Source organism: Phascolarctos cinereus, unplaced genomic scaffold, assembly GCF_003287225.1.
Source record: "Phascolarctos cinereus isolate Bilbo 61053 unplaced genomic scaffold, phaCin_HiC Scaffold_7;HRSCAF=346, whole genome shotgun sequence".
NCBI classification, from domain to species: domain Eukaryota; kingdom Metazoa; phylum Chordata; class Mammalia; order Diprotodontia; family Phascolarctidae; genus Phascolarctos; species Phascolarctos cinereus.
Window position 1 is genome coordinate 182259359 of NW_027556180.1, and position 16871 is coordinate 182276229.

General features: G+C 35.2%; 1 protein-coding gene and 1 non-coding gene across 3 annotated transcripts in view; one reads left to right on the forward strand and one right to left on the reverse strand.

Annotated features, from left to right (window-relative positions):
- Positions 1–572: 572 nt before the first annotated feature.
- On the forward strand, positions 573–688 carry LOC144454888 (small nucleolar RNA SNORD89). The gene has a single exon (XR_013483442.1). It is a non-coding gene; the product is annotated as a small nucleolar RNA SNORD89 (small nucleolar RNA).
- Positions 689–11780: 11092 nt separating this feature from the next.
- Positions 11781–16871, reverse strand: part of CNOT11 (CCR4-NOT transcription complex subunit 11) — a 33852-nt gene continuing 28761 nt past the window's right edge. For both annotated transcript variants that reach the window (XM_020987842.2, XM_020987841.2), the window contains 2 exons: positions 13620–13716; positions 11781–13536 (listed from right to left, as the gene is read on the reverse strand). In XM_020987842.2, coding sequence (XP_020843501.1) covers positions 13339–13536; positions 13620–13716 — 295 coding nt within the window. In that variant the 3' untranslated portion in view covers positions 11781–13338. The remainder of the gene's footprint in view (positions 13537–13619; positions 13717–16871) is intronic.

The following is a 16871-nucleotide window of genomic DNA, read 5'->3' on the forward strand; positions in this document are numbered from 1 at the left end:
ATCAGAAGAAATAATTGAAGAGACATAAACTGCATCACTTGACAACAAGGTAACAACTTTTATACAAATCCTGTCATTTTGAGGATTGTCATCATTGGAAGAATTTACTCATTTTTGATGCTAATATTTTTTAGTATTAATGTATAAATGTATTTAGTATATATTCTACGTATACATTATATTAGTATATGTAGTATATGCTATATGTAAGTGTATAGTATAAATGTATGTAGTATAAAATATATAACTAATAGTAGCTATACTTCCATGGTACTGCATTTCAGAATGTTTGATAGATGAAATTTTAATAGTTGGTTCACTTTGAGTGAATTCAATGCTAACAAATATTTTCTGGCTGAGATGTCTTAAAATTTTTTTATTCGCCTATTAGCATTTCTGCAAATATGTAATTTTTTTTTCATTTTGGAAAAAAAGTGAACCTTAAAAACAGTTCTTATGAAATCATCCCCACACAAGTTTTCTTTGATAGTAGCCAACATATGAAACGGAGTACAAATTAGTAGAAATTTCTAAGTAGTAAAAAATATTTGCCTAAAAGGTAAATTTCTGTAACTGAGGAGTGATGACAATAAAAGGCCGAATTGCAGTGCCATCCATAAGCAGTTTGCTCTCTGTATGGAGCACAATGACAAAGTCTCCAGAAGCGAAGTATTAGTCTGACCTCAGTAACCAATTGCAGCGTGTTTATGTGAGTGAGTACTTTCCTAAACTATGATATTTACAGACTTACTAATTTTTAAAGCTTATTGATGCTTAATATTTTTTAACTGTACTGTACAGTTGTTTTTGCTTAACTTTACAATAAAATCTGTGGATAGACATGCTTAATTTGTAAATACAGTAATAGACATAATGTTCTAAAGCAGTCATATTGATAGCAAGTAGAAACAAATCCCAGATTTAGCATTGGCAGGTTCTAAATAACCAGATTATATAGGCCAGTTCCCCCTACTCCCTCATCCCTGTCCTGGCCTTATTTTATATAGATGATAAATTTGTAGCCCAAAGTCACAGTAAATTTGAACCCAGCTTCTTTGACTTTAGGTTTCAAAAATTTCCACCACCTCACCAGGGAGTAGAAAAATAAGCTAATCTAGTGAGATGAGCAGTACTCGACAACAATTTATATCATTATTAGAACAATGTAAAGGAAAACAGCTTTGAAAAACTTGTCTCTGATTAGTGTAGTGACCAATCAAGATTTCATCCTTTGTGAAAGGAGAGAGTTGAATTAAATGGCTTTTGATGTGTTTATTCATTTTACATGACTATACTTTTTCATTATAAGGGCTTGCTTCTGTATGTCAGGTAATGAGAGGAAAGGGCATTAATAAAAGATTTTTTAATACACAGAAAAAAGATCAGAAGAGAATACATTTTGTTACTACCTTATTAAAATTTAAAACTTTAAAAAAATTATTTTAACATTCTTTCTAAAATTTTGAATTCTAAATTCTCTCCCCACTCCCTCCCCAACCCACTGAGAAGTCAAGCAATAAAATGATTATACCTGTGAAATCATGTAAAACTTTTCCATATTAGCTGTATTACAAAAAAAAGCAAGAAAAATAAAGTGAGAAAATTATGCTTTGGTTTGCACTCAGAGTTCATCAGTTCTCTCTTTGGAGGTGGACAGCATTTTTTTCATCATGAGTCCTTTGGAATTGTCTTAGAACACTGTATTGATCAGAATAGTCAGGTTGATCATCATTATAGTATTGTGTTGCTGTGCACAATGATCTCCTGGTTCTCCTCATTTCACTTTGTATCGGTTTATATAGGTCTTGCAGTTTTTTCTGAAACCACCCCCCTCATCATTCCTTGTAGCACACTAGTATTCCATCACAATCTTATGCCACTTGTTCAGCCAGTCCCCAACTGATGAGCGTCCTTTCAATTTCCAGTACTTTGCCACCACAAAAAGAGCTATTATAAATATTTGTGTACATATAGGTCTTTTTTCTCTTTTTCTTTGATCTCTTTGGGATATAGACCTAATAGTGGTATTGCTGGATCCAAGGGTACACACAGTTTTATAGCCTTTTGGCTGTAGTTCCAAATTGTTTTCCAGAATGGTTGGACCAGTTCACAGCTCTACGAACAGTTCATTAGTGTACCTATTTTTCCCTCAACCTTCCAGCATTTGTCATTTTTGATAGGTATGAGGTGGTACCTCAGAGTTGTTTTAATTTGCATTTCTCTAATCAGTATTGATTTAGAACAGTTTTTCATATGATTATAGATAGCATTGATTTCTTCTTCTAAAAACAGCCTGTTCATATCCTTTGACCATTTATAGATTGGGAAATGGCTCTTATTTTTATAAATTTGACTCAGTTATATTCTTAGTATATGCTTGAGAAATGAGACCCAAGAAACTTTCTGTAAAAAAATGTGATATTACTTCATTGTATATCATGCCCTTTAGCAAAATGTAGTTGCCCTGATTATCTCTTTTAATGAGGTCTGTTTTTGCTTTTGCCTTGTTTGAGATCAAGATTGCTACTTCAGCCTTTTTTACTTAGCTGAAGCATATTAGATTCTGCTCCAGCCTTTTATTTTCACTGTGTGTGTCTTTCTGTTTCAGATGGTCTTCTTATAAACAACATATTGTTAGATTCTGGTTTCTGATTGATTCAGCTATCTGCTTCTGTTTTATGGGTGAGCTCATCCCATTCACATTCAGTTATGAGTACTACCTGTGTATTTTCTTCTATCGCATTATCTTCTGTTTCTTCTTTTCTCTATTTTTTTTAACCTGTCCCGTCTCAAAAGTCTTTACGGCTAACTACTGCCTTCCTTAATCTGCCCTCCCCTATACCTCTGCTCTTCCCTTCTTATATCTGTATTGGGTAAGTTACATTTATATACACATCTGAGTGTGAATATATACATACCTATATACATATATATATGTGTGTATGTGTGTTTTTTAGGAGATCATTCCAACATTGACTCACACCCATGCCCTTGTCTGTGTAAACTCCTTTTAACTTCCTTAATAATGATAAAGTTCTTAGGAATTAAATCTTCCCACATAGGGGTATAAATAGTTTTTTTATTGAGTCCCTTATGATTACTGTCTCCTATTTATCTTTTTATGCTTCTCTACAATCTTGTGTTTAAATGTCAACTTTTCTATTCAGTGCTGGTCTTTTCATCAGGAAGGCTTAAAAGTTCTCTTTTATTAAATATCCATTATCCCCCTGAAGGATTACACTCAGTTTTGCTGGGTAGGTGATTCTTGGTTATAGTCTTAGAAGCTTTCTGGTATATCATATTCCATGTTCTCCATTTCTTTAATGTGGAAACTGCTAAACCTCGTGTGATCCTGACTGTGACTCTACAATATTTGAATTTTTTTTTCTGGTAGAACTCTTTCACCTGGGAGCTCTGGAGTTTAGCTGTAATACTTCTGGGAGTTTTCATTTTGGTGCATTGGGAGGTGATTGGTAGATTCTTTCAATTTCTATTTTATTCTTTGGATCTAAGATAGGGAAGTTTTCTGTAATAATTTCTTGATATATGATCTTTGGTTATGGCTTTCAGGTAGTCCAAACTTAAATGTTCTCTCCTTGATCTGTTTTCCAGGTTATTTGTATTTCTGATGAGATATTTCACATTTCCTTCTATTTTTTTCCTCATTCTTTTGACTTTGTTGTATTGTCTGTTGATGTTTCATGGAGTCATTAGCTTCCACTTGCCCAATTATGATTTTTGTTTTTGTTTTTCTTTTTTTTAGGCAATTGGGGTTAAGTGACTTGCGCAGGGTCCACAGCTAGTAAGTGTCAAGTGTTTGGTCTGAGGCTGGATTTGAACTCAGGTCCTCTTGACTTCAGGGCCGGTGTTCTATGCACTGCGACCTAGCTGCCCCCCAATTCTGATTTTTAAGGAATTTTTTTTTCTGGTAAGATTTTGTTCCTTATTTTCATTTGGCCAATTATGCCTTTTAAAAAGGAGTTCTTTTTTTCATTAAATTTTTGTGCCTCTTTTACCATTAAGCCAATTCTCTTTTTAAGGTGTTATTTTCTTCATTTTTTTTTGTGCCTCTTTTACCAATCTGTTTTTCATAATTTTTTTTTTACCAAGCTCTTTTCATAACTTTGTTGCATCACTATTTTCCCATTTTTTCCTCTGTTATTCTTATCCCTTTCTTTAACTTTTCCAGGAGTCCTTGTTGGACTTATGTTCAGTTAGCTTTTTTTTGAAGCTTTGGTTGTAGCTCTTTTCACATTGTTGTCTTATGAGTTTATGTCTTGGTCTTCTGTGACACCACAGTAGCTTTTTATGGTCAAATTCTTTTGTTGTTTGCTTATTTTTCCAGCCAATTTCTTGACTTTGAATTTTATGTTAAAGTTGGGCTCTGCTCATCAGGATTTGGGGAGACACTGTCCCAAGCTTTAGGCTTTTTTGTGCTGCTGTTTTCAAACCTAGTTCTGGGGGTCTGCAAGTTAGTGCTTCTAAGGTGTGGGTCCTGCGAAAGGTATAGTCACTGCTTTCCTAATCTGCATTCTGTTTTTTACCAGGGAAGGGCTTCTGGTCCCCTGCAGTTACACATGGTAGTAGTCCTCTTTGCATTGATACTGCCTGCTCCCTTGTGACCAAATTCCCACTCTGCCTGGAACTGTGACTCATCAGTGCCAGCTGTACCCACTGCCAACAGAGGGTCCTCTGTAATCTCTTTCTGACTAGTTGTCCCACCTCTTTACTGTCTTTGAGTTGAGAGATCCTGAAGCCACATATGTGGACTGCATATAGATCTCCACCTTGTTTATACAGACTTCTACGTATCTCTTAAGTTTTCTTACGCTGATTTTGCATTGGCTCTGATACCCTAAAATTTGATTTGAAGAGGGCAATATTGGGATAGTTCATCTGGGTGGCTCCCCCTAATCAGCCATCTTCAAATTTATTACTTTAAAAAAAAGCTTGCATAGCAAAAGTTCAGTTTTATGGGTTTTCTTTTTGCTTGTTTGTAATATATTGAAATGTTTGAGAATAAATAAGAGAAGAAAGAAGCCTTTTGAAAAATAAGCTAATGATATTGAGAAAAGGCTCTCAGATTTAATTGGATCTGTCATTTTATTTATGTGGGCTCTTTCTCAAAAGTATATTTTGCAGCATGTCAGCTTTTTGTTAGGAGTATGTTTCCTCCAGTCAGAAATAAGCTTTAAGATGTGTAGTAGACTGTTGAATATCTGGGCAGGTCTTCTTGAGGTTATCTATGAGTTTTCAAATCTGGTCTTCTAAGACCTCAAAACATAAAATATTTAGTCCAATATTGATAGTAATCTTTATAACCTTTTAAAATCAAATCTCTGACAGCAAAATGTTAAATGCTGTAAGATAAATAGTATTAATGTCTACCATGCATTAGTTTACAACATATAAGCTTTTAAAAGTTTATGTATATTGTATTCTATAAGTCATCACTTAAAGGTGGCATATTTTAGACACCTTAACTCATTTCTTTTTGGAATGTGAATATTCATTTTTTAGACTATGATATTTATTATGTCTTTCACAGGTGCTTTGAAGATGCTAAAGCTGCACTGGTGACTTCAAAAGATATTGAAGCATAACTGCACAACTCTTGGCAAAGGTGATGAGCTAGAGATGCAGAATGAGATATGCATTCTCAGATATAGCCAATGTACTGAGTTACGGTACACGCTGTCTTTGTGTTACAAGGTAGGGTTTCTGAGGAGGTGGCAGGTTAATGTATAAAGAAAACAAGTGCAAAACGTTAGGCAAATAAAGAAATTTTGTAACTTCTATTCAAAGAGAAATGTATATGAAACAACTTGTTACATGGTATATGTGTATATACTTACACACATATATACAAATACATATACACACATATACATAGTACTTGTGTTAATTTCACAGTAAAAAAATTTAATATGCTAAAGACAAATCTAAAGAATTCAGAATCCTATTTTGGTTATTAATCATGTGAAAACTCTTATTCAATATTGTACTAGAAATGTTAGCTTTAGCAATAAGAGAAGAAAAAGAAATTGAAGGAATTAAAAAGGCAAAGAAGAAACAAAGCTATCACTCTTTGCAGATGCTATGATGGTATACTTAGAGAATCCTAGAGAATCAAGTAAAAAATTGCAGTATATAAAATAAACCCATGTAAATCATTGGCATTTCTGTATATTACTAATAAAGCCCAACAGCAAGAGATAGAAAGTCAAGAATCCCTGTGCTATACAGAAGATACAGTAGTCAATGACTACAGTAATCTACTGTTTGACAAACCCAAAGACTCCAGCTTCTGGGATAAGAATTCACTATTTAATAAAAACTGCTGGGAAAATTAGAAAATAGTATGGCAGAAACTAGGCATAGACCAACATCTTACACTGTATAGTCATATGAAAAAATGCTCTGAATCACTATTGATTAGAGAAATGCAAATCAAAACGACTCTGAGGTACCACATTATGCCTATCAGATTGGCTAACATGACAAAATAGGAAAATGATAAATGTTGGAGATGATGTGGGAAAATTGGAATACTGATGCATTGTTGGTGGAGTTGTGAACTGATCTGGCCATTCTGGAGAGCAATTTGGAACTATGCCCAAAGGGCTATAAAAATGTGCATACCCTTTGACCCAGCAATACCACTTTTAGTTCTGTATCCCAAAGAGATCATAAAAAAGGTAAAAGGACTCACGTGTACAAAAATATTTATAGCAGCTCTTTGTAGTGGCAGATCGATAGGGTAATGGCTGAACAAGTTGTGGTATTTGGAATACTATTGTTCCATAAGAAATGATGAGCAGGTAGACTTAAGAAAAATCTGGAAAGACTTGCATGAACTGATATTCTAAGTGAAGTGAGCAGAACCAGGAGAACATTGTACACAGTAACAGTCACATTGTTCAATGTCTGACTTTGATAGACTTAGCTCTTCTCAGCAATGCAAGGATCTAAGCCAACTCCAAAAGACTCATGATGGAAAATGCTAATCACATCCAGAAAAAACCATGGAGTGTGAATACAGATGGAAGCATACTATTTGCTCTCTTTTTCTTCTGTTGTTTTGTTTTATTTCTTCTTTCTTGTGGTTCCTCCCATTAGTTCTAATTCTTCTATACATCATGACTAATGTGAAAATATGTTTAATATGAATATATAAGTAGAGCCTACATCAGATTACATGCTGTCTAGGGGAGGGGGAGAAAATTTAAAACTCAAAATCTTATGGAAGTGAATGTTGAAAACTAAAAAGTAAATTACTTTAAAAAAATCATGTGAAAACTAAAAATTGCCTATAAATTTCTTTTGAAAGTTTACTGCATTTATATTTTAGATGGGGATTAAACTAGGAATTAAAGATAAAATTTTTGCCTTACCTAAGATTATCCCATTTAACCATGAGAAATCAAGAATCTGAAAGTTACTTTTAAAAGAATTGATAAAAGGATGGGGAAACTATTGTTCAAGTTATTCCCATCAGATTTTTTTGCCCTATTTAAGAATTTTAGAATTCATGTCAATTATATGTGTGTGATAAATAAAAATGCCATGTAACAAGTTGTTTCATATACATTTTCACTGAATAGTGGATACGTATACATATAATTTAACAAAGTAATAAAGTAGAAAAACCTCAGTGCCATTATTTTAAAAACACATTAGAAATATTTTGTTTATAAAGTAGAACTCATGGGGTAACCTTTAACAACAGCTCAGTGGTAGCCAATTTTGGAGTGTTTATAGCTTATTGGAGGTATATTTTATAAAAGCAATTGCTGGCAAGTCAAGCTAATTAATTCAATAAACATTTGATAAATGTCTGTAAGAATGAGAAAATTAAGTGAAGTTGGATACAATATTATATAATGAGTTATTTATTGAAGAATTAGATATTGTATAGACATACAGGATGGGTCCTCAGACATCTAGAACATATTCTTTTGACTGATACTGGTGATGTCATTTCCTAGTTCATGGTAAGAAATTTAAGCTTCCCCTTATTTTGCTTATATGTTTAAGTGTATGTTTAACTATTTAAGAAGTTCAGTTAAATTGGTGAAATTCTCTAAATAATTGTTATTTTGTATGCCCCCAGAAGGAAATATCTTTCTATACCTTTACAGTTGGTTGAGGAGGAAGGAATCATCCAGTGTAGCATGTTGTTTTGACTTTTTTATCTTTGTTGTTCCAGCATAAGGTATCTGTATGTTTTAATCTCAGTTTAGCCTTCTTATTGGCTCTTAATGTACTTTGTTTATTTGGGGTGTGAAAGAATTAAGATCTTAAGAAATATGCATAATTGATGACTAACTTTGATAGACTTAACCCTTCTCAGCAATGCAAGTATCTAAGACATCTCCAAAAGTCTCATGATGGAAAATGCTATCCACATCCAGAGAAAGAACTATGGAGTTAGAATGTAGGTCGAAGCATACTATTTGTTCTTTTTTTCCTTCCGTTTTGTTTCCTCTTTCTTGTGGTTCTTCCTATTGGTTCTGATTCTTCCTTACAACATGACTAATGTAAAAATTGTTTAATAGGAATGTATATATAGAGCCTATATCAGATTACAGACCATCTTGGGGAGAGAGGAGGAGAAAAATTTAAAACTCAAAAGCATATGGAAGTGATTGCTGAAAACTAAAAATAAATTAATAAAAAAATATGCATAATCCTTGGTACTAGAGCCTGCTGAAATGCTGTTCTTGAGGTCTCAATTAAAAGTGCTGCCAAGAGAATAGAAAAACAATTTTTTCAGTCATCTGGTAGAAGGGAAAATAGATAAATAACTTAGCCTATAAATAAAAATAAAATGCTCTAATAGTAATTTTTTTCCATACTCTTGGACTTCTCTCAGAAATAAAACAAACTTGCTAGAGGCAAACACCTCAACATTTTGGTGTCATTTTCACCCCTAGGTTCCATACAGGGCTTACACATTTGGGAATTCTTAGTGTTAAACCCTTCCCTTCTCCCCAAACAATCCTACATTATATGAGTAACGCTAACAACAGAGGGTGAACAACAGAGGTCTTTTCCCTAGCGTAGGTTTATTTATCCTTCCACTTTTCCTAGCTCCTAAGGTCATGAGATTCTCTTCTTCCTAGAGCAGAGCTCATACTGGTCCATTGCACATTAGATTAGATTAGATAAGATAACCTGAGGGCCCTTTTGTATTGGTCTGATGACTTCTAGGCTTGTTTCCTCATTTCAGAATGATGGAGTTGGACTAGGTTATCACTGAGGTCCCTTCCAGGTCTTAATTTAAGGTCCCATTTTGTTTTTTTCTTTCCTCTCCTTTCACATCCATGTTTCTTTGTACTACCACTATCATCATAGGTTAGGGCTCTTCTCTATAGGTATCACTGTAATAGTTTAACTTATATTTCTGCCTCACGTATCTCCTTCTACACTTAAATCCTTCACCCAGCTGCCAAAACAATTTTTCTAATGCACGTCCCAGCCAGGTCTGCCCCATCAGAAATTAACAATGCCTTCCTGTTGACAAGATAAAATAAAATCTGCTTAACTTGGCAATTAAAACCCTCTTCACGGGGGCTAGTTCATAGTATTCCCCCCTCCTTGCAGATACACTTAGTACATTTGAATGAATGTTCTGTTGTCTTGTCCTGTCCCCTTTATTTCTGCATTTAAATAAGCCTTCTTCCTTTCTGCCTATTGCAATTACTACTTTAGTTGTTTGGTTGTGTTTACAATTGTCACTGCAATAATTTACCTCTGTGAACTCTTTGTTCCCTCCTAGTTTTCCTAGATCATGTTATCTGATCTCTCCACTGAACACTGAACTTGGTCAGAAAGATCTAAGTTCAAGGCCTACTTTGCTTACTGTGTGGATGGGATGAATCTGAAGATCCAATTTCTAAACTTCCTCATGTATAAAATGAGAATAGTTCCTTATTGTATGTTGTGAGGACCAAATGAGATAATGTAAATTATAGTATTCCCTTGCCCCCTCATTAGATTTAAAATTCCTTAAGAGCAGAGACTGTTTATTCTTGTTTCTTAATTGGCTAGCCCAAATGCTTTGCACATATGCTGAGTACAGAATTGCCAAAATCACAAATTAAGGCTAGAATTTGGCTTAACAAAATTGAGTTTCATCTTTTTTTTTTAAAGGGTTATCTCCAGTGTTAAACAGTGTTCTTTCTGAATACCTTTTAAAGATATTTAGCTATATTCCTATAACTTTTAGATTTAAAAAACTTGTCAGTATGATAGAACATAAAGTTGGAAGGGATTTTAGAGAACAGAGAGGTGTAAGGGATCAGGTCACATTACTGATTGGCAAAGCCCAGATTCATATCCAGGTTTTGACTCCCAACCCAGCACTCACAATCTCAGATCATCAGGTCCAATAAATCATATACCAAACGAGATCATGTATATAGCCTTAAAGAATTCTAGTGAAAGATGACTCTGCTACTTCTCAGTCAGTACTATTCTGAATAATCCCCACTGACATTTTATACAAAAGCTTTGTGCCATATTGTGTTAGACATTAATAATACAAAACATTAATAAGACAATATTAAGGAGTTAAGAACACTTAACTTGAAACTTAAAAAAAAAACTGGGTTTTGAGTTCTAGCTTTGCCACTTTTTAAGTTACTACCATAAGTAAATCACTGATATGAAAAATTGCTCCATATTACTAAAGGAGAACTAGAAATCTAACCAACTTGAGGTTTCACCTGGCACCCAAATTGTCAAAGAGAGAAATAATACTGAGAAGTGCTGCAAGAAGACAGGCAAACGGATATACTTTAGTTGAAGCTGCAAATTGGTCCAACCTTTGTAGAAAGCAATTTGGAAATATGCTTTAAAAGTTAATAAAGTGTTTATCCATTTTGATTCAGCAGTCTCACTGCTAGGCACGTCAGAGACAAAAAGGGCTCAAAGTAATTGGCCATCAATTGTGGAATGGCTAAACAAATTGTGGGATATGTATGTGTGTATAAATAAAATGGTACTGCTGTTTCATAAGGCATGGTACAAAGATTTGAAGCATAAGATCAATAAACTGATAAGTGAAGTTAAACGAGAAAAATCATGTAAACAGAACAAAAAAATACAACACTGTCTAATTACCGAGGGTGCAGCTGTAGAGTTGAGAAAATGTACTGTTTACATTGGTAGAGATGAGGAAAGAGAAACAATGGATATAGAATATGCATATGCTCATCAAAATATCTGGAATGTGATGGTTTGCTGGGCGAAGGAGGGATATGGTTATGTGATAGAAAACAAAAGGCATAATGAAATTAAAGTAGAATCAAAATTTTTTAAAAAATGTTTGGTCCTGAGAGATCAAATCTCAATAAAAATGAGTTTCTGCATTGTTTCTTACATTGGCTGGGGTGGGCAGGAGGTTGGTTATAGTAATAAATACCGTAATAAAACCAATCAAGCAAAATTATTCAACAGCTGCTTTAAATTTAAAAAGTAGACCTGCCTCCCCAGACTAGGTTGGTTCCAGGCTCTTAACCGTAAATGAAGTTCCCAGTATACTTCACATTGGATTCTTTTTAGGACAATCATTATTCCTTAAGAGTAAACCAGAACTGATTTTCTTTGAACTTTAATTTTTTTTTCGTTTAACCAATCAATGCATCCCTATCTCACTATGAATTACTATTCTGTGGATATTTTTCAATAGCAACAATATTCAACTTTACGTAAGCTTATTGTGAACACTAAAAATTTTGTCTTGAAAAAGCTGAATAAATGGTCACACAAGTCTCTTCTCTTAGTGATAATTTTATTAATACAATTTGAGTTCTCTGTCCAGGAGAGAAGAGCTAGAATTGGCTATGGGGTTTCTGAGTTAAAAGGATAGGAATTCTATTTGAAAATATTAAGGAATATAGTAACAACTTTTCTTCCACACCAAATTTTAATTTCCTTAATTTCTTAAAATGTTCTCAAAAAAAAAGGCAGACTAAAATAACAGAAAGGTATGGAAGTAATTACCAGCCACTGTAACACAAAGCCATTGTACCACAAGTCTATATACTTAGAAGTTGTTAGTCTTCAGGTTAAACCACTTTTTTAAAAAGGTACTTAAAACCTTTTAGTTCTTCCCCCAAGCAAAAATACTGTTAAGAACTCATAAATCTCCTACCTCCCCTAGGCTATTTATTCGACAAATCCATATAGAATACCTCCCCAACAATTAAATTATAGGAATGGAACAACATAGCTGCCTTAGGTTTGCTTTTAATTTCCTTCTGAAAGAGGAAAGGCAGGCAAGGTAGGATTTCCTAATAAAAGCACTATACCTTTGCTGAAAAGGGATATATAAATCAAATCATATGTGTAAAAATGATTTTTTGAGGTAAGGCACTGTTGCCCAAAAGATAAGATAGATTAGGGCTTAAATACCAGCTTGCAGTTGCATTATGCTTCCATTCTTCTCAAAGAAGATGTAACTTGCTTTTCTTGAAAATTCTTAGTAAAAAGATGACACTTAATACAAGCTCTAATAACCCTGGTAGAATGGTGATACCAACCACATTTAGGAACTCTACTTTTCCTTAGATGGTGTTCATCCTTTTGATGTCACCTCTTTCAAACCAAGTAATGGAAGTAACCTTTTAGGGATAAAACATGAGCAAAAAAAATAGAGCCAGGTAAAACAGTCTAGAAAATAGGAACATTTTTTTGAGAGTACCCAGTGTTAGAAAGTCAGAATGGATAGTCACAAAAGCAGGTTAAAAAGCCCCAGCAGCTTAAAGGGTAAATGATAAAAGTTTTTCTTTAGCAAGTTCATAGTATGCTTAATGAAAACTTTTAAGGAAAGGTGTAATTTTCCTTCATTTTGTTATTTTGAAAATGATTAAATCACACATCAAAGCTGCTACATTTGTAGGATGTAGGATCTAAAGCAAGATATCAATTCAGTTCATAAATTCTGTAATCTTTATTCTGCAGTCTTTATTCCCATTTAAATAATTCCTTAAAAGTTTGCCTGAGTTTGGGGAAGCTTGAGTCATGATTTATCACAAATAGTTAGCTGTTCTTATAAACCAAAACAGGAAGCTTGCTCTCTAGTGCCTACTTGTGTTCATAGTTCAGGATAATAGTTCTTTCCATGGATCACTGTCACCAAGGCAGCCAAAGACAAAACCTTCTATTTCATCCAGAAGATTGATTTAAAGGAAAATCAGTAGCAAAAAAAGCAAAAGCAAAGTTTTGCTTCAAATGGGCAAATGTATTAGTCCAAGCCATCCATCCATTCAGGGTTCTAACAGTTTTAAAAATTAAAACATATTACAAGTGATACTCTGAACTGATGAGGCCTTATTTTGAAGTCTTAGTTTCAGAAGGATTTTCCCCTGTATCCAGTGTCTTCAATAATCGGAAAAGGCCTGCTGCTTCTCGTATCCGACTGAATTCAATACAGAAAGCTTGCACTTCTATGAATAAATCCTGTACATTAATTATTTTGTTGCGGATCAAAGACTGGAGAAAGACACATACGAGCCGCACCAAACGATTCTGAAACAGAAACATAAAGCTTAAGTTTTTTTAAAGCCCACCCTATTTGCCAAGGAAAGTTTTTGTAAGTTTTTATTATTTACCTGCATGTATTTGTCCTTAATCTGCTCACAGGTAGAGATACAATTTGATATATAAAGGTGAATAAACTCAGGAGGTAGATCAACAGCTGTCGTAAGTCTGTTGGAAAACAAATGTATATAAAAGTAAGATTAAAGACAATCATAAAGTTTTTTCTCTTTGGGTCATTCTATGAAAAGAATTTCCAACATTATTTTAATTACATTTTTAATTTTTATTAATTTTAATTAATTAAGATGTGATATTAAACCCTAAAATGTCAATTTCATGTGTTTTGTTCATCTAACAAATATTTATTGACGGGGCAGCTAGGTGGCGCAGTGGATAGAGCACTGGCCCTGGATTCAGGAGGACCTGAGTTCAAATCCGGCCTCAGACACATAACGCTTACTAGCTGTGTGACTCTGGGCAAGTCACTTAACCCCATTGCCTAGCCAAAAAAACCCCCCAAAACAAATATTTATTGACCATATACCTTCAGCAAGGCTGTAAAGGGAAATAATAAGGTGCTGTCCTCCTACAGCACATTAGGTAAAAGGTTTTGTAAGGATTATAAAGGAAACTTTGAGTGGGGAGGGAATGAAGATGGGAATCATAGAAGGCAGCATGGTTATGTTTGACCTGGATCATGAGGATTTCAACAGAAATGGGTGAGGAAGGCAAACTCCAGGCTGAGCAATGGCAAAGGACAGAAAGTGTCATTTGTGGAACTGTGAATGTAGTGATTGGCATCGTGACTCATTAATCTGTAACCAAGAATCCCCTTCCTGGCTACTCCTTGCAGCCTTTTCTGTCATCCAACAAATATTTATTAAGCATTTAATAGAGACAGAAGAGAGACCCTGCTTCTAGAACTCTATGGTCCAGAGCTCTCTGCACTCCACCTGCCACCTCTATTACTTTCCACTGGCCATTCTTCTATTGCTTCAATCAAGAGGCAGCTCAAGCAGCACCTTCTAACATGAAGATTTTTCTGATCCCTCCAACTGCTTAATGCTTTCTCCTCAAATGCCTTCTGATACTTTGCTCTCCATCATCATCATCACCCTCCTGCTACCACTAAATAGATAAAGAGGAGAGGAGGCAAGGGAGAGAGAGTACAAAGTTGTTTTCATGTTGTCTTTCCCCATTAGAGCTCCCTAAAGAGTAGGGACTGAGGGACAGCGAGGTGGTGCAGTGGATAGAGCACCGGCCCTGGAGGCGGGAGAACCTGAGTTCAAATGTGGCTTCAGACACATAACACTCACTAGCTATGTGACTCTGGGCAAGTCACTTTACCCCACTGCCTAGCAGAAAAAAAAAGTAGGGACTGTCTTTGTCCAGCACTTTGCAAGGTCCCTAGAACACAGTAAATAAATGCTTGTTGGTTATTATGACTTTATATTTATTCTGTTTATACTTACTTACCTACATGTTTCCCCTGATAGAATGTAAGTGGCATGAAAGTAGGGACTGTTCTGTTAGGTTTTTTTTTTTTGCAACCTGCTCTTAGCACTGAGATGCTAAAATAAATGCTTGTTGATTTACTGTGGGAATTCAGTAATTAAATTGCAGTTAGAGGCACACAGATATATGCACACATAGACTTTATGCAAGCAAAAGGAGAGATCCAAGGAAAATATGATGAATCTTAAGAAATAAGCTGAGGTGGGAGTGTAGGGAGGAGTTGAAAGGGCCATTCTTAAATGGGCACCAGAATGCCCAAAGGAAGAGGGAATGGAAGAGTAACTAGGTTCATCAGTAAGGAAATAGTCATGACCTAAAAGTCACAAGGCATACTGGAAGAATGGTGATACCAACCAGGACAGAAGGTAAGGGGAGGGGCAGGTTTTGGAGAAAAGTCATGGTTGGAGAACAAAAAGCAAAGGAAATGGAAGTGGTCAAATATGTAAAGCCAAGTCTTCTGTGTCACAGAAGATGAGACAAGTCTCCAGTTTCGTTCAGCTTCAATTTGTCTCTCTTTACTGGTCCCATCCAGCTACCATCCCAGTCCTTCCCCTTTTCTGCCAAATCTTCTTTTAAAATGCTGTCTACACCCAACGCCTCAACTTCTCTCACAATCAACCTTTAAAACCAGGCTTCTGCACTGACTTTTTACTGAAGTTGCCTTTTCAAGGTCACTTAATTAGCAAATAAAATAAGGCTTTTTTTTAGTTCTTATCTTCCTCAACCCTTTTGGCAGACACAGATACCCCACCCCCACCCCCAACTCTTAAATACTCTTTCCTCCTTTGGTTTCTGAAATACTAAATTTTGCTAGCTCTCTTCAGCATGGCATAGAGTGCTGGTTCAAAACCTGATTTGGTCACTTATACTGTTCCTGTGGGCCAGGGGTGGGGAACCTGCAGCCTTTTAACTGAGTCCAAGTTTTATAGAACAAATCATTTTATTAAGGGGTTTTGGTCTATGAAGTTTGGATTCTGTCAAAGAGTCACATGTGAGGACCTATGTGGCCTTGAGGCTGCAGGTTCTCCACCCCAGAACTGGGCAAATCATTTAACTCTTTCAAGACATCTACAATGAAGTTTCCCCCCAAGGTTCTGTCTTTGGCCCCATCGTAACTTTACGCTTTTACTTTGCAGTATCTGACACTTCATGGCCTCTGCAGGGATGAGTTCCAAATCTCTCTTTTTAGCCCTGACTTCTCTCCTAAGCACTCACCAGACCCACATCTCTGATTGCCTATATAAGCATCTTCATTTGCATGTCTCATCAAGTCCTCAAACTCAATGTATCTCAAACAAACATTTCATCTAAAACTGTTCCTCTTTTTGACTTAACTATGTCAGTGGCATATTTTAATCTCCCCATAGCCAAAATCTTGGGTCTTATTTTTCACTCTTCCCTCTCCTTTGTTTCATATCTAATCAATTACCAATATTGATACTACTTCCAAAACACCATGCATCTATCCTATTCCTTTATATGTACTTCCTGCCACCATCTTTTTCTTGGAAAATAGCATCCTAACAAATCTTATTTCCATTTCTTCTCCTCCAGTCTACCTTCCCTATCAATGTCAGTTCAGTCTTCCACAGGCAGAGATCTGAAGCAGTCCTCTGCTACAAAGATTTGATTGATTCTCTTGCCTTCTACATGAAGTTCAAACTCCTTAGCCTGGCATAAAGGAATGTCATAATCTGATACTATCACGCTTTTCTAATTCCCTTCTGCATATTCTATGCTCCAGCTAAGTAGGACTACTTTCTGTCACATGAACCTACCTTGTATTTTCTTGCCTCTGTGCCTTTGCT